We start from the raw sequence: 18,463 nt of genomic DNA on the forward strand, positions 1-18,463 counted from the left end.
CTTTGAGCTCAGCTGACAACTTTGTGACTAATGTAGGAAGTAAGCATGCATGCACCTTTAGTTGCAAGAAATTCTAAACCTTTTTTACTAAAATGCTTTAAAGCATGTAAGCGTTGACTATGTTGGAGTTATACTATTTTTCACTAAGAAACAGATGCATGTAAACCTCAGAGCAAACACTTATGAAGTGACAGAATGGCATATAAATTATGTTTCACACCACATTTTGTAGTGATTAGTGAATAAACTTGTTGAAATATGATGGCTGTGATCCCCACATCAATATTAACATGACGTTAATTGTTTCCCTCCACTGGCTGGTTTGTCACATTTCTATTTTTTCTTGGTATATTATCTCTATGAGGTAAAGTTACGTGACTCAGCTATATTTGTCTGATCCTCCCTGTTTTCATCTCCTTCTGACGTAACTTTTTTATGATGATAATATATTAAACAAGCATGAACTAATTTCTCAGAAAAAATGTACTATTTACAAAAGTTACTGAATAGGGAGACCAGGAACGTCTAAGATACGGCTTTTGTTTCTTAAACAATTAAATAGTCTGGGAACTTTCAACCTCAAGAAAAAGGAGGCGTGTAATAGAGGTATCTAAAAATCCGCAGTGGTACAGGGCAAGTAACAGGAAGCAGTTGTTCAGCATTTCTTAGATTATACAGATTGAGAAACATAAAATGAAACTAGCAGGTAGTAGATTCACAGCAGAGGCAGACAACTCAGAAAGGTTGTGCATATTTAAAGTCTGTTGTGGATGGTTTCAAAGAAATCCGTGGACAAATCCATGGGAAGGAAAACAAAAACAAACAAAAAAAAACCATGAAAGGGATATTGAATACAAAGGTACCTTTGGCTCATGAGATCCCTGAACACAATTTGCTGCAGTCTGGGAAAGTATCACTATACGTTTGCTCTTTTTCACCCTTTCCAAGGCACCTGCCTCCGGCCTTTACTCTATGTAAGGTAGTGAGCTCACCTAGACATGGACATTGTCATGCTATGCTCTATGTCACTAACATCAAGCTTTAAAAAAAAAAATGTAAAATGAAAATGAGACAAAGTCTATCTTCATAAACATTCTGTAGATGTACACTCAAGGTTGGATCTGACCAGCAAATTTCTGTCAAACAATTTTTAGAAATCTAATTTTATTAACAACTCCTTATCCCTTTTCTGAACTCCTGACAAGACGCAAAACTTAACTAATTTAGCCAAACTTCAGCAGGTAACCAGACCTACTGTCAATTGATCTAAACCACAGTTTTGGGGTTATCCTGGAGAATAGATCAATGCCAATATTAAAACAAACAAACAAAACCACCACACACAATTTCAATATTTCTGCTTAACAAAATTAAAGGCTACATTTTTCAAAGAGCTCAGCAGCTGCAAAAGAAGCCACATTTTCAGAGAGCTCGTTTCTCAACGAGACACCAACGTTTTCCAGAGGGCTAAATGCTCAGTGTTCTTTTTGACCTTTTGAAAACCTGGCCTAAACTATACATATTCATTTTCCAGGTGACTTCAAATAAACCATGGCTCAAAATACAACACCATTTAAGAACACAATGTTTCACAATTTGTTCTTCGTACAGCACTCACGTGTATTGTGCTTGCTTATAACTGTGCCTGTAATCAACATTACAGACCGTACCATTCAAAGGACCCACACTGCCTTAAAATCTCTTGCTGGACACAAAAATCTTTATTGTTGTTTTAAAAATATGGCTGCAAGAGATTTTAATCAACTCACTTGCAGACAAAGGAAAGACTATCCCAAATATTTGACACAACTCAGTGTCCTTCAAACTGACCCACATGGTCAAGGCACTTACTAAATTCAGGGAAATTCATTCTTCTGTTTTTCTTGCCATTGTCTCCCACGATCTCTGAACAGATTTAAGAAGTCTTTCTGGCTATACATATGTGTGTGTGTGTGTGCATGCTGAATACAGTAAATGGCTTACCGGATCAGAGCCAGAATACATCCAATATAGTACTCTCTCCTTGAGATGGCCACAGAAGATATATCAGAGAAAGAAAACCCCCAGAGTAGGTAAAGATAGGAATACAGGATAATCTGCTGCCATAGAGACTGGATTCTAAATCCCAGGGGTTAGTGTTTACTTTAAATCCTGAAACATGAGTTTTGATACGTATCTCATTAGCCTTTCTTGCTATCACTGGTTGATACAACTGAGGATTCTCGACTGTATAACATCTGAAATTTCTTCTCATCTTGCTGAATTCATGACCTTGGGAATTGTTTGTTAACTCACTGCATTAACCTTTCTATAGGAAAACAGTTTGGGGATTAGAAACTCAGACTAGTTATGTTACTTAAAAAAAAAAAATTCTTCAAAACGTACATTGCAGATTTATGAAGTGCCAGACATTTTAGTGCATCTTTAAAATCTGGGCTTAGAATATACAGTTACAACAATTTTTAAATCCCTTTTCCCTTCAATACGCTTTCCTAACTCCTGTTAAAATGAATAAATATTAGAAGTGCTAACAGAGAGAAGAACAGATTATAGTATTATATAATGTCATATGTATTTCTGCAAAGAAAAGTATCCTCTGGTAAAGTAGATGCTAAAGCAACCATTTTGTTTTTATTACAGACAATTTTAAAAATTCAGTTCTTCACCAATGTTGGCAATTTATCAGGACATAACCTGCTGTCAGGTCTTCTCTGTCACTTTTCAAGGACTAATTTACGGTCATATACCTGCCTTGTCCTATCCTGTCCTGTCCTCTCTTCCTCTTTTTTATGTTTTGCAAAGCAGCACAAATGGGACTCTTAAGAGGAATTATCTCACTGTATTAAGAATAATTCTATTTTGGTTCTGACTGCATGATGCAAAAATAACAACTAAAACACCTTGCCCCAGGCAAGGTAGCTAGAGTTATCTGGCTTTTGATTGATTTATAACACAGATAAGTGCCAGTTAAAGGAAGCCAATGGAAGAATATTTTTTCTCCTCAAAATCAAAATATCAGTGCCAAAAGGCAAGCTGGACTGAGGCCTCCATTTCTAATATTGGCATTTTTATTCTCTCACTTCTAAAGCTTCCTCCCAGATTTTGAGTAAGAAGAAACAGCCAAAGCTTAGAAGGAAGGCAAGAACTCCTCCTAGCTGTCCAGTTCCGGGCAAACTAAATCTTAGAGTGTCCCTCACCTTTTCCAGTAAATCATCCTTCTCTTAGTTTTTTTTTTTTTTCCCCTTCCCTCTTAATTTTCCCTGGCTAGAACATATCTACATATGCCTATACCTACATAACATATTATTTATATCTGCAGACATATGCACAACCTTTTGTTGCTTATCACAAAGTCCATAAAGTACTTCCTATCTAAGAAACAGAATAAAGGAGCTTGTATGAGAGATATTCTTAGTCTAAGCCAGCTTCTGAGCTAACACTGGTCTTGCGGGCACTTTCAGATGGCACGTCACAGTTCTGCATAAGGTCATCACTGGACACATGTCCATTCTAATGACATTATAGTTTAATTGAAACCAACATGGGCAGTTTAGACCTCAGCTTGCAGAAACAAAATAGAGGTGTTGTATGACTGTACATTTCTTTCCAAGGACTGTGTCATGAACATTTCATTACAAATATTGTAGCAGTTAGTGAAGTTATGTTGTGCATTGTTGCAAGCAATCATAAGGCTTTTGTCATGTCTTTTCTTACCAAGTTGCTCTGCTAAATGTTTGCCTCTCTCAGTGAAGATTACCCGCTCATCCTCCATGTCACATTTGTTACCGACCAAAATAACCTGGGCATTATCCCAAGAGTATGTTTTGATTTGAGTTGACCTTAAAAGAGAGACAGAGAGAGAGAGACAGAAGTCAAAGCAAAGCAAATTTCCTTTAAATCAATTTCAAACAGAATTGTAACAAGACAAACAAGGACAACACTGATTTTGACATCCAGGCTAATACGATTCTGTTTAAATCTGGATTTCAAATAAACTAAGGATTACCTGTCAGGAGTTATCATTACAGGAATAATATCACCACAGGCTTTACTTTTGCTTGTTAAAACAAGATAGTCTTTCCAAGTTTTCTCCTGCTATCAGCATTTCTTCCTATATTTTTAGAAAGAAGCTCTGACACTTTCTCCCACACATTAAAGAAAAAATATTTTCACATTTTAAAGTAAACCTTATCATCCAAAACCAGAGCTTTAAAACAAAAATCAACAGCTTATTCATATCTTATCTTTCACCTTTTAAAATTACGATCTAAATTTATCAGCACAACTTCAAAGCCATTCTTTCTTCCTTCTGTTGTTTCTCTCCAGCACGTTCCGCTATAGCTCTTTTATCTAGCAGGATGACAGCAATATTTACATTGTACAGTAAGCCATGGTTGGGGCTGAGTTTGAACTTAAATTTACCTTTCCTTTAAATTATTCAAGCCCTATCCTTGACTACAGCTGAATAGGGGTATCCCAGGTCTTGAAACACTATGAGGACCTCGAGTGCTGCTGGTGAAACAGCTCACTCCACCAAGCTTTCTTTGCAGTTTGAATGAGATGCAGCTCACGGGCAACTTAGGAGCACGCTCTTAGCGCCTCTCAGCATCTGACTGCCATCACTCTATTGATACTCGGACCCATCTTTAGGAAGAAGGGCTCCACATCCTGGCTCCAGGCCCTATGGGAAGTGATGCTGCTGGCTACTACTTACCAACTGAGAGCAGTACCTGCAATCCAGTGTAAATATAACCTCTATTATCTAAAATACTCTTTGTCTTGCAGAGAATTTTAGCACTATGCCTGGCTTTGGGCTCCCGATGCAAGTACTTTTTAGGATGTTAATATCAATTCACAACCTATACAAACAATGGAGGAGAGAAAGATTTTTCCGGAGGCCAGGGAATAGCAGCTCTCCCCCTCCTTGGACAAGATTAACTACACATTTATGAGAGGAAGCACTGGAAGAGAATTCTGCTGTATATCTGGGCCCTAGATCTGTGTGAGAAAAGACGAAATCTTCTCCAAAAGCTTCAAAAATCTATTGCCCAAGTATTTTGGGAGCTGATCTGTGTGGGTCTGTGGGTAAAAGCTTCTATAGGCAATCTTTGTACCCCAGTGCCAGACGCAGGCCCCCTTGGCATAAGTCAAAGCAGTGTGCTGAAACTCACCTTAAAGCTGCATGTGATGCATCTGCAGTGCAGGTCAGAAGAACATTAAAGGACATGGTCAGACTGACTTTAGGGGTGCTTTGCTTCACCAGGACGACCAAAAAGAAGCTGAAGCAAGCCCCAAGCATTTTTTAGATTCTTCTCTTGGGTCTGCTCTGATCTTTCCTTCCAGGAATGGACACTTTGCTATTCTAAAACTATCTTTAAAAATTATAGTAATTTGAATAGACTATCTTAAGGTACTTTGACCAAAGCAGAGGTTAGAATTCCCTTTACACTTATATTTTACTAAAGATACAATTGCTCAGAAAATAGGGCACCATGAATACCTTTGGGCGGAAATGCACTTTTGGAACCATGCTGGGATCTTACAAAATTTGTGGTTAAACAAAACAGGATTATTATAATTTTTTAATCAGAACAACAATCGTTACCATAGCAACTTTGCAAGTACTAGTAAGTCAAACATAATAGGATGACGCTCTATGAGGGACTCTAAAAGATCTCAGTTTTGATCAGTTATGAGCTGGGGTACAATTGGTACAGCTTATGCCAGCAGTTAACTGAAGATGTTTCAGAAACAAAACAGAGTAAAAATATTAGGTTTCACTGAAGGAATTAATTGTACTTCTGCATTTTCTGCAAAACTTAAATCCTGAAGAAATATAACCTGAAGAAGTATCATCTCACTACTGTAAAGAGGATTCATTCAGCCTTATTTTGCAGCTGTGTGCTCCACAGACCTTACTTGAGTTTCTTTGCTTAAGAATGCAAAATCCTTCATTTTAATGCAGCCAGCTGCAATTTTCATTCCATGAATTGTGAACCTGTGAATTCAAATGCTTCTCATTAGCAGAGCTAGTTATTTCATTCTTAGAATTTTTAATCTGGTTTGCTTATGTCTCATCTTCTAGGTATAAGGATTTTTTTTTTCCAGGCAACAAGGGAAGAGTTCGTGTTCTTGATAATGATTCCAAAGGCTCGTGGTTTGTAAATGACTCTGTAGTGCAAAAAATACAACTGAATCACTGTGAGAAATCAGTCAAATATATCCCCACCCAATCCTACACCAGTAGGAAATCTGATTCAAATAATTTAATAGGCTTACTATTGTTATGTTTTCTTTTTGACAAACATTTACACTAATGGCTTCTATAGATTTTTTTTCCACATTTCTCCACAAAAGCCAAAACAGAGGCCAGATTTTGTTGACTCTTGCATATGTGACTGAGGCTTCTGACTAATCCAAAACACATAACATTGTCCTCATAAAGAACTTTAGCCTAAGGAAGACTGAAGACATTAAAAGGCAAAGCTGATGTTTGCAGTAAGCTGAATATGCTAATTTTTGTTCAATCTCACTGATCTGGTGCATGTCAATAGGAATTTACCCTGTAAATCTTTCACTCTCTATTTGTATTGCAGGTGGGCAATCTGCAACATGCTTGAATTTTTATAACGTATAGACACCAGAGAGGCAGATTAATGCAGCAGTCCAGTCATCCATTATTTTCAGTGATCAACGCAAGACTTGTTCTCCCCATCCTGCGATTCCACCATGCTCCCTACCAGAGAAGAACACTTGCTGAACGTCAGCTAAGGCAGTGCTATTTTGTCGTCTAAAACCAGTACTGTATTCTGCAGTAACAGTTCAAAGTACTACAAAGCTACATCAATGAATCACCAAAGAGTTTTGGGCTGTTATAGCACAAGAGTCTCAAACATAATATGGAGACTTATTTCTCTGTTTAATGGAATGAAATAACCTGCGAAGAACTGCTCAGAAGGCAGTTTTGTAATTCTACTTTTTTAAAAATAAAACCTAAAGGAATGAAGACGATAAACAGGTCACACTGGCACACCACCATAGGACACATTGCTCACATTCTACCTAGATCCACTCCTAGGAAATGCTTTGTAGTACTTGCTAGTTTACAAGATATTCTCCTGAAAATATTGCTTATTACACCAATAGAGTATGACAAGATTTTGTATTGCTATTACTTCTAACACTGACATTTACTGAAGGAGAGAATAATACCAGTGTTGCCTAGGCAAAGTTTGCCACTGTTACCTCATCTTTTATGAGCACAAAGCTTTCAAAGTGAATATCACAATGCATACGGTGAATACATCATTATAAAGACCAAAGACACCATTAGCACAGGCTTCCCCTCCAAGTCTGCCAAAGAAAAATTAAACATCAATTCTAGTTGTAACCAAGCATAGTGAAAAGTACCTCCATGGAAGAGGTGAAATAGCAATTAAAAGGTCTATAATGCAGTGTATTGTGTTTCAGGAAAAGGTCAGATAAGACCTAAAAGGCCTAAGTCTTTTTTCAGGTAAGATTCTGCATGAGGTCTATAAAAGATTCAGCTGAATAAAGCACTTAGCTTTAGAAAGGAGACTGAAACCAATCATTAAAGAACCAACACTTCAAAAAAAGCAGGAGACCTACCCGGCATGCAGCAGTATGCCCCCAACCTCTGCACATGCACCAATTTAAAAAAATTATCCAGATAACTATGATGTTTGTGTAGGCAGGTTATAGGGAATATCTGCACAGCACGATGCAGTGTGGTTCAAAAACATCCAGCCCGAGCTGGCTGAGGTAGCTGAGATGCTGGAAGCCAAGCAAGCTAGCTAGCACAGAGCAATATCGTAGTGCTGCTGTGGCGGTTAGCTTTGTCCAAGGTAACTTGTTCAGGCTTAACTCGAGTATGTACCTGGCACCGTGGCATGCAGAAGTTGCTATGGAGAGCAAACAAGCCACTTGTTATACTTTATACATTTCAAGTTGCACCCATTGCGTGGCATACATTAAGGTGTACTAGGAACACATTCCCAGAGTGTGGAATGTGTTATAACTCATATAATAGTTTCCAGAATACATATAGCTACTCTAACCTGGAGTAGTCTCTAGCACATTCTTATCCATAGACAGTAAACAAAGAAACAAACATTTAGCTCTGTTAGATAAAGATGAGTCTGTGCAGTACATATCTCTCAGGAAAATGAATTTTAGCAACAGTTGTAATCTATGCACTAAAAGTTGGCCCCAGATCCCTCCAAGGATTGCTACAATCTCTGCAATGGTTAGTTTCTATGGGCTTTTTAGATATGCACTGATAGCAGAGAATCACCCTAATGAAAGTGCTCTAGAGGGGACCATGAATAATGCTTATTCCAGCAAGTTCAGAGAACGTGTTGTACTTCCGATGTGCTGGTTTCAGCAAGGAGTAGGCAATTAACTGGAATGCAGCATCTGGCCAGGAGGGAAAAAAAAAAAAAAAGAGCAAATAATCCCCTCCCAACTCAAAACCAAAATCTTTTTATTTCTTGAAGCTACTGTTGCGCTAAGCTCACTGGTTGTCCTTAAAAATTCTCTCATCTCTGTCTCCAGTATGATGCTTCAAAAGCTCATTCCTGGAGTGTCAGGGGCTGTGGTAGATTCCAGATTATCTTTTTTTAAAACTTTTCCAGTTATCTGAGTTTTTGCGGAAAGGGAGTTTCAGATAAGCATCAATGAGTTTGGAGGTTTGTCCAAAAGTATACAGTTGAACTTCCTTCCTTTATTTGTAGTTGAGAGTGCAGAATGGCTGGCTACCTTGGAGCAGGAAGGCCTACCCTCCAGCATTTTCAGGACAAATCATTTTCCTTCTGTAATTAAGGCAATGGAAGGTATCTTTCCCTCTTCTCCCAGTCCCCTTCCTACGATGTGGAAAGGTATGGCACTGTTCCCTCTCACCCCAGCGCAGACTGGGATGGTAAGGGGAAGCTCTACTAGTCCTGCCTTTTCAGGGGATAGGATCATGTCAGGAATGCTTTCCTAGTCTTGTTGTCTGGGAGGGGCTCTGATACTCTCCTCAATTAATCTGTTATTTCCATGGGGTGGGTCGGAGGTGTCCCTTTTATTATCAGAGATCTTCTATACATCAATGCATATCACACACCCCACTTCTTCCCCCATGCCCTCCTTTACCCCCTCCTAAACTCTTATTATTCCCAATGAGCCTGATAGGTTATGTTCCTTAGGCCCTTGCACCTCTCTCTCTCTCTATCCTGCTCACCCTCCACTTGGGGACGTGATGGAGATGGGGCCTGTCTAGGATTATCCTATACAGGACATTAAATCATTGCAGTGTTCAGTCTTGGTATCATTTGGAAGCTAGCTGTGTACCAGCCACTCTGCACTTGGCACTCAGACCTTGCAGCAGAGAGGGCAGGGAGAGAGGTGGCCTCAGGCCTCCCATCTGTTCTCCAGAATAATCCACTATTAGTGGGAGATGAGCCATCCAAAATATATAAATCTACCAACCCAAAACCCCAACTCAGCTTACTGGTTGGGATTTTGAAAACAGTGCTTGCTAGATGTTAAAAATTTGCAGTATTCTGAGCCAAAACAAGGTAGAAGAGTCCTGGGATAGCAGCAAGCTTTTGGGTACTTATTCGTCTATTAGACTTTTAATGGACCTGCATATTAGTACAGTAGTAATAGACTAGCAATAATTAGTAATAATAAAAAGATGACTGTAACATTTGCCAGATTTTAGTTGAACTTATCAGCAGAAAGAGAATTAGTTTTGAGAAACAGCTCAGAATCTTTCCTCCTTCAATCACTGACAAGAAAAGTTTGGGTACCCGCGACTTTTAAACACAAACTATTGCAACACTAATGTTTGATCATTCTGGCATGGTCCAGCTAAGGGCCAAATAAGCTCAATGATTATGACTAATACAAATGCTTTGACACTCCGGCTTCATGAGCCCCTTTAAAGTTATTGAAGCAATTTGTGAAAACTACGAAAATCAATCAATAAAGGAAATAGTTATCATAGTAGAAAGTTGAGGTAAATGAATCTGTGATAGTAACGTGGAATTGGGCAGAAGTATGCCCTTCTCATAGAGCATTTGAAGCTAGTACATTTCTACTTTTACTCAGAATAGATGACTGCATACTGAATTTGTGACTGATTTTCAGTGATGGTACCAGGCACCTGCTGACTGAATTGTGCTTATTGACATATGATGGAGAACAGGCCAAGATGTCCCAGTGAAATAAGAGTATTGGACATGGATGGAGGGGATCAGAGAAGGAAAAAAGAAAAAAAAGAAAAAAGGGAACAAATATCATTTCTTCTATCCTCAGCACCACACTGCTGCAAGGGAAAAGGATCCAGGGAGAAGTGGATGTAATAGCAAAAATGGGATATACCAACCCTGGACACATGAATAGTGGCCAGGACTGACAGTGTTTGGTCTGTCAGGCATTATTTAAACATCATTATTGTTTCTTTCTGGATTAAAGAGCAAATGAATTGCAAATGTGAAATAAGCCAATATTTAAGAAACCAGAAGAATAGCAATGACTCATCACTTCCTTCTGAGAGGCTTTATCTTCCCTATGCAGAATCTAAGTGTGCACACCTTGCAATGAAAGGCTGCATGTTTAACCTTCCCTTGGAGGAAGATAAATCAATGAAACAGAAGCTATGTGACGAGTGACACTAAAAGTTCAGGTTCATTTTCAGCCAGTAGACTAGTCAAAATGAGCATTACACCAAACATCACGGGTTTTCCATGTTCTAGTAGAAACTGTGTCTACTTTAAGGAGAATAAATTTATTTTTGCCAGTGAATAAAACAGAAAAGCAATCTTAACAGAAACTCCACTATAAGTTTCTGAGGCCATAACTTTGTTTAGAAAGCCACATGCTGTGGTTTCAGCTGTGATAGGTCATAACGAGAGTCAAAATGTATTTCCAGTTCTTTTGTTGGGTGAAACTGAGCTAATCTCTTAATCTATGTATTAGATTTTTATGCAAGAAAAATGTGATTTCTCATTTTGCAAAAAAATGTAGTTACCTCTCTCCCGAAAAGGGGACAGGAAAGTATTGAAGACCTGACACTCTCTATGTTTTTATGATACTTATTCTTACCTAGGTATCTTAGTGACAATCCTTTACCATTGTATGGGAGAAGTATATGCTTGCTAAGTAATGCCCACTACTGGGAATGCCCTCGCTCTGTATTTAACACAACACAATAGGAACTGACGTGTCACTGATTGTTAACTATTTAATTTTGTGTGCTGCCTATGATGGCAGATAGATCAATCAGAATTTTCTTTCCTTCTAATCAACCGTTACTGTCTATTCTTACCTTTCACAAAGAAGTGTCTTCCCATCCAGAATCTTCTGCTGAGTACTATACCGCGTTACATTTCATTTTTAGTGTAATATGCAAATAGTTTTCTTAATAGCCCCCGAATCAACTTCCGTGCCTTGTCTGTACAGTACTGTCTGTTGTTATTAGAAGCAGATTCATTTTTGACACCAAAATGCAAGTTTACTGGATGGCTGGTGTATGGTAACAAATGAGTATAGTGTTGGCAAAAGACATTCCTGTTCAAACCGTAATTCTTTGACTAAAGAGACATACCTAAGTTAGGATGAAGGACCAGAAGCCTGCAGGGCATACTTAATTTGTATTAAATAAATCAGGTTGCAGATGTCCCTAATTTTTGCATCTTTGGCACAATCTCTGCATCCTGCTTTCTTCCCAGCTGACATCTACACTGTGAAACTACTTTCCAATACCAGTCTAGCAGGAACCTAATTATGCATTTACTACATGAAAAGGAAAAAAGGCCGTGCCTCTCCCTCCTCCCCGGTAGGGCCTGTGCCTGAGCTCTAATGCCCATCTCTTCAGAAGAAGAGTCCACTGGGTCCAGTATTTTCCTGTACCGTGCATGGACAGCAGTCTGCAGCTAGCACTTAAGCAGCTAACAGTGAGGTAAAGGAACAGCTGTAGACAGAGTAAGGTCCCAACATGCAGCATGTCATCCCGACAGCGGCAGACTCTGTAGCCTCCCTGTCGCGAGGGCAGGTGATAGAATATTCATACGGACGCTTCTGGCCTAGGCCTGGGCAAGATGGACTTTGGCTGCAGGTGTGCAGAATTAATGATAGATTGTAAATTCTCTGTCAAAGTCAATTGTACTTCCTTCCTTTTCTGCTGTGTATTATATATTTCCTTTCCAGGCCTTTTATTCAATAAAAGCTTACACAGACTGAAGTAAAGACACAATAAGGACTGTGATAGACATTAAAGGCAGAGAGATCTTTCAACTTACTTCACCTGTTTTGTGTCATGATAAAACTATATAAAATACCCTTTAATATTTATATCTTATTCACAGAAGTACAAAATCCTCTCCTACAACAAGGTTTACTTATAAGCAGACCAACTAATATATTACATTTTTCACAGTGAGACACGTTAATGAAGAGTTTTTATGTCATGTATAATGCCTCAAGCTGTGTCATACTGTGGAAAGTGATGTAGTTACTCACCACACAGACAAAAGGCTGTATATTTTAATTTTCTCCCCACTGAGAAACCCACCATTAAATTATCATCCTTCAAAGCTCCTACTAGACATGCACAGTGCACACAATCATCAAAGATTAGGGTTTGAAAGGAGACAGAAAAAGTATTTACAAGGAAAATAATATTCATGGAAACAATAAAAGGCAAAACACAGTCTCTACTCACAGATCTTTTGACTATCCCCATGGTTTCACGTTCCAGATGCTTCCAAATAAATGATCCTGTTAATCACCAATTTATGTTGATTGCACAGACTGTCGCTGGAAGTCTGAGTAATGACCCTAATCAATACAGCTGATCCTAACTCTTCTCTCATATTTGAAAAACATAGCTGCAAATCATGCTGAAAAGGGATACTGGATATGTTTACTAAAGCAATTACAATGTCTGTTTGAATATATTACATTTTTAAATAAATGAGCAATATACTGTCATTTAAAAATGTATTTTTGGCTACCATTTTGTATTCATTTGTATCAGCAAACAGATACAGACACATATGTATGTGTCCTCAAATTTGCTATTTTTCTTTCTTGCTGTGACATACTTTTAATATAAAATAAAATAAAAGAGATATTTAAGTGAGCAATTTTGAAGCTGAGCAGGTCCTCTTGGTCATACACACTGGGATCCAATATTTCCAACTTCCTCTGTACCAGCAATGGTCCCCTTAAACTTCGACTGTGTTATTCTGCTGAAAAGTCCCTCTTGTGCTTGTGGGGTGTCTTTTAGCCTTCCTCCTTCAGCCCCACAGAGCACCAGCACAGCAACAGTATTCTGGTGATAACAGGCACAGTGCACTAAAGCGTGCATGTAGGTGGGTCACACAGGATGATTTATTTTTCCTTTATACTTTCACTCTTTTAAATATCAAATCCAGATTCGTATTTCCAATATACTCTCTTCCTCCGAATATTTCCTCTATGTCAAGTACCTGACAACAAGAAGCCCCTATTTTAGGAAACTTCTCATCACACAATTCTCTGGAATTCTGGATTGACACTGACTTTTTACTGTCAGTATCTCATTATAAAAATTGTAGTCATTAATCTTTTTCTCTCTGTTCTGCCAAGAATGCCTTCCAAGTTTCTCCCATTTCTCAAATACACTGCTTAGGATTTTATTTCCTCTATTACTTTAGGTTTCATTTTTCAAGTTTAAATGAATTCTGCTATTGCTTCTCTTATGTCTGATCTCACTAGATCATTTTGGGTTATTTCTCTCATTTGATACTTTGCATAGCCTCTTTCATACGTAACTCAGGGTCATGTGCGCACAGAACGTATTTGGAAATGCCTGTGTCAATGTTTCAATGTCTCAATGAAGGAGTTAAAAAATCAGACCTAATCTCAATCACTGAAAAAGCCTACTAGGTCATAAATGCCACCTGTGATAAATTATCACATACTTTCCTTGTTAAGGATTCATCCAGCTTGCAAGCCCTGTGTCAGTGCATCATATGAGCCATTTTACTGTTTGCTGATGAGAAAGACATGTTATTGAGTGTTTTACTAAAACATCAAGGTATATGACTTTTGCAATGGTACGTTTTACACCAGAACTGGTATAAATTCTATCAGCATTTTGTCTTTAAAGTTGCATAGTTTGTTATCCCCTGGAGGCAGAACAAAGGAATCATTCCAAACTATACTTAAAACCTGAAGGCATAAAAATGTGATTCCATCATTGTGTCCTTGCACCACTACCTGTACACTTGCAAGTGCAAAAGATTTGAAGTCTGAAATTTTGAGTCAGAACATTTGCAGCCTAATTTGCACCTGAACATTTGAGCTTCTGCCTGTTTTCACATATATTTAAAATTGGATTGGCAAGATGGCAACTACCTTAATCCCACTGTTAAATGACATTGGTTAATGAGAGAAATATGAGTTACATAATTATATATATTCTTTTCCTTTGAGATCCTGAAGGTAACTTATAAACTACTCTGGCCACACTTTTCTCTTTGAGACACTACTGAACAAAATTTATTTTGGGAGGGCTGCCAGGAGCCAGCAACAACAGTATCAAACATTTTTCATTGTCTACTTACTGCCTGTCACAGGGTGGCAGGATTGTCCTGCTGACTCACCCTCTGAGCAAGTTTGAATTCTGCAGTAAACTGCAGGTTTATTTCTGCTGACTCATGGAGGCTGATGGGAGTCATTAGACACTATATTTTATTTTGATGATTTGAAATAAAACAGGAAAAAATTATAAAAACAAACAAAAGTTGTGTAATCATTCAAAATGTAAGTAGTAGCGCTACGTGTATTACAAATCACAAGACTGTGTGTGTATGTGTATATATAGACGCATTTATACGCATATACATTCTGGACTGTCTTTTCAATCCTTAGCTTTCATATTTTCCAGTTTTGTTGGCATTACAACTCTTAAAACTAAAGTATAGTGTGATCCCCTGACTCCAGAAGTCAGAAGTAAAAGGAAATCCTGAACATGGTGGAAGCTGTCTGCAACATATACCAGCAAAAATACAACTCTTTAGCTATGAATTTGGAGATTAAATTGAAAAGATTCTAACACTTTTGAAAACTGAACAAAGTAGCATTTTAATACAATGCAGCCTAAGCATCTCCTAGAACTCATAGCAAACCGCCATAAATTAAAGTATATCTCACCCTGCCTCCATGAGCGCTTTAAAGCATGCTGGTTAAACCATGTTAGCTGACACGTTTTCAAGGTTACAGCCTCTCTCTGGTGAAACCTAAATGTTCGACATTGTCTTATTGATACTCCACCTTTGACTTCAGTGAGTTAGAGAGACCCTCTCAGGGGACATAGGTGTCTGCATCAAACAGGTCTTTGGGTAGACAGGAATCTTCGTATGGCTTAGAAGGGCTAGTGTGACAAAATCAGAAACTCAACAGTGAAATTGTTCTGTATCCCCAGAAGATAAGAAGATATAAAATTCCTGACGTAGTGTATTGGAAAATAAGAGGATAAAACATTTTCCTTGCACTCTTCCAGAAAAAAAAGAAAAAAAAAAGCCTACAATTGCAAACAATTAAGACTGAATGAGTCAGACAGTAGGTCTTTATAAGGCATGGAGCACAGGAAATGACTGCACTTTACCAGCAAAGTGTTTCCAATGTGGACATAGCTATATCAACAAAACTGTACTTTGCCCTGGAAATGTAATAAGCTATCAGGCACTACCAGCCATGATCCTATAGCTAAACAAAGTAAAGCCGTAAAACTTTTGCCAGTATAACCACATCTATATTAGAGATTTCTCTTGGCAGAGCTAGATAGGTCAAGAGTCACAGGTCTTCACAACTCTGACTTAGATGGCCTGACAGAAGTCTTTCTGGGTGCAATTCACCTGGTCTATTCTAGATAACTGCTTTAGAATGAAATGACTAATGAGCTGAAAGCATCTGTTTCTTGCCATTGACAAAGAGGGATCCTCACATGATTAGTTTGGATATAACAACTATCTGTAAGTAGTGTCTGTAAGGTAACAACTAAATCTATTCTGAGGAGTCTTGCCCACAACTCTGGATGTTGTCAAGGTCTCCGAGGTTACAGAATTCACTAACAGACTATAGGATTTGTTTACTGAGTGACAGGATCGGGTGAAGGTTCCCCATACACCACTAGTTTACAAATACAAGCTAACAAACACTAAGCAGACTTATCTCATATCAGAGGAAGCTATTTCCATAGCAAGTAACACTCAGGAGATAGTCAAGCTAGCCAGCTCATACAAGCTTTGTTGATATGAAGCTTTTCTAGCCAAGGCTGATCTCCTAAGGCATGTTCACTTCCTATAACTGGAGAAGGAAAAACACAGGATTTTGCTTGTGGCAGTCTACAAGAGCAGCTGAGTACACCTCTGTGTGTATTGCAGAACTGTGGAAAGCTTGGAATCTGGGAATTTGGATTTTTTTCCCAATCTGGAAATCTGAATGATGGCACCATCTCCTGCCATCAGCCTCCATGTCCACATTCCCCTTAGAGTCCCCACCATCTGGTTGCTTTTTCAAGGAGCAGAGGGCATATCCTCTTTCCTCTCTGCTTTGGACAGAGCATTATTCTCCCCATACTCCTCCATATGATCTCAGTCTAAACCAAGCAGGGTAGGTGGAGAAAAAAAGTGATGCGTTTCATCCTGTTGCCTATTATGTGACAGAGCAGGGCAGAGCAGGGCAGGGTGACCTGCGATCATGTCCCTGGACCAGAGTTTGGAGGGGACCTGAAAAGTTCTGAGAAGCTTCAGGCATGTTTCTTAGGCAAGGGAGAAGAGAAATTTTCAATGTGACTCTCCTCTGTCCGGTGGAAATGTTATGGACATCCTCCTGACGCTGGTCCTAGGTGCAGGCCCAGCTTTTCCTGTTTCTCACCGTTAGAGTTATGTGGAAATCCCAGTCTGGAGCCACAAGGACAGGGAATGTAGGGACCTATATTTCCCACAGGTCAGGTGATGGTAGGGACTCTGACTTAACTAAGGAAAATGGGATTTGGTGGATCACTTACAAGCAGTATAACTCACTTGTAAAGATCCTACCTGATACAGCAATTATCTTTGTATGAATCATTTAACTATTTATGCCCAGAAAAAGCTGTTGCATAAGCACTGAGCACACTGAAATGTAAGCACATGTATTTAAAGAGAAGATAAGCTTTCTGTCTATTTTGCAAACCCAAGAACTAACCCAACTGCCACAGAACAGACCAGTGGAAAAAAAATAAAAGAAAAAAAAAGAAACAGAACATACTGATTTAAAGGTTAAAAAAACCTCTTATTTTTTCCCTTGTGTTTAGTTTGGCTGTATCAAGAGAGTCAAATGACCAATACTCAAGATGTAGGGGCTCTATTCTGTTTCTGACTCTTCCATTTGTTTTGCAGAATCTCAGCATTCATTATTTTCTTAAAAAGGTAAAACGTCAACAATTTCAGTTGTTAACACTCCTGACAATAGAAAGCAAATGCAATGCGTACTCAGGGAGCCATAAGCCCAAGTGCTAATATCAGTCTTACTCAGCTCTGCTAAATGTAACTCAGAAAAGTCTATCAGAATCCGTGACAGAAAGGAGAATTTTTCTTCTATCCATTCTTCTGTAACTGGCATCACACTGGATGTGTATGACATCACAAGATGGTATTTGGGGAAAACCCATATGTTTTCCTACTCTGATCAACAGAGCTAAGAAAGGCTAGAACAGAGGAGTGATGAATTTGAAATCGGTGTAATACCATCCCACAAGAAAGGGATGCCATGGCTGTCATGGTTTAGGAAAGTGACCGGATTTCACTGAAACTGCATTCTTATATAGCAACATTTGAAAGTGACGTCTCTGTTCACAGCTGAATAAAAGGTTACAGCAAACCTAGCTTCATTTATATATGCCTTTGTAAGCACCTGGTGGGACTAGCGCAAGAAATCTCTCTGAGCATAAAACCTTTAATCTCAGAAACTTCAGCTAGCACTGACTATCTTCCTAGCAATGTGTGCTACTCTGAGCTCATTTAATCCTACAGATATAGAGGCTGAGGGACAGTCCCAAAAGATATTTCGGTAGCTAGTTCCAAATTCCTGCAAATTTTATTATAGCCTGAATGTTGATCCTTCTCCTCAATATTTGCCCAAGACAGGTAAAAGATCACATCCAGATTGTCATCTAAAACTGTGGATTATGGACTTGCAGATTGGGCAACTGCCAGTGGGACCCATTAAGTGGTACAGAGAAGGTCAGTGGAACTCTTATTAACAGAAAAGAAGAAGAAATTGAAAGGCTATGTTTTGTTCTCACCACGGCTTGTCTTCAAAGATACACAGTCACCTCTCCCTGCCACATGATGTATCTTCAAGCACAGAATGGGACCTATACAAGAACTTTTGATCTGAGAGAGAAGTTTAGGAAGCATGGGTCAAC

At 38.7% G+C, this 18,463-nt stretch overlaps 1 protein-coding gene across 1 annotated transcript in view; it reads right to left on the reverse strand.

The window, feature by feature from the left end:
• Positions 1-18,463, reverse strand: part of LOC104146863 (ras-related protein Rab-3C) — a 137,273-nt gene that overhangs the window by 17,487 nt on the left and 101,323 nt on the right. Inside the window, exon 4 of the mRNA XM_068925633.1 lies at positions 3,715-3,839. Coding sequence (XP_068781734.1) covers positions 3,715-3,839 — 125 coding nt within the window. The remainder of the gene's footprint in view (positions 1-3,714; positions 3,840-18,463) is intronic.

Source organism: Struthio camelus, chromosome W (assembly GCF_040807025.1).
Source record: "Struthio camelus isolate bStrCam1 chromosome W, bStrCam1.hap1, whole genome shotgun sequence".
NCBI lineage: Eukaryota > Metazoa > Chordata > Aves > Struthioniformes > Struthionidae > Struthio > Struthio camelus.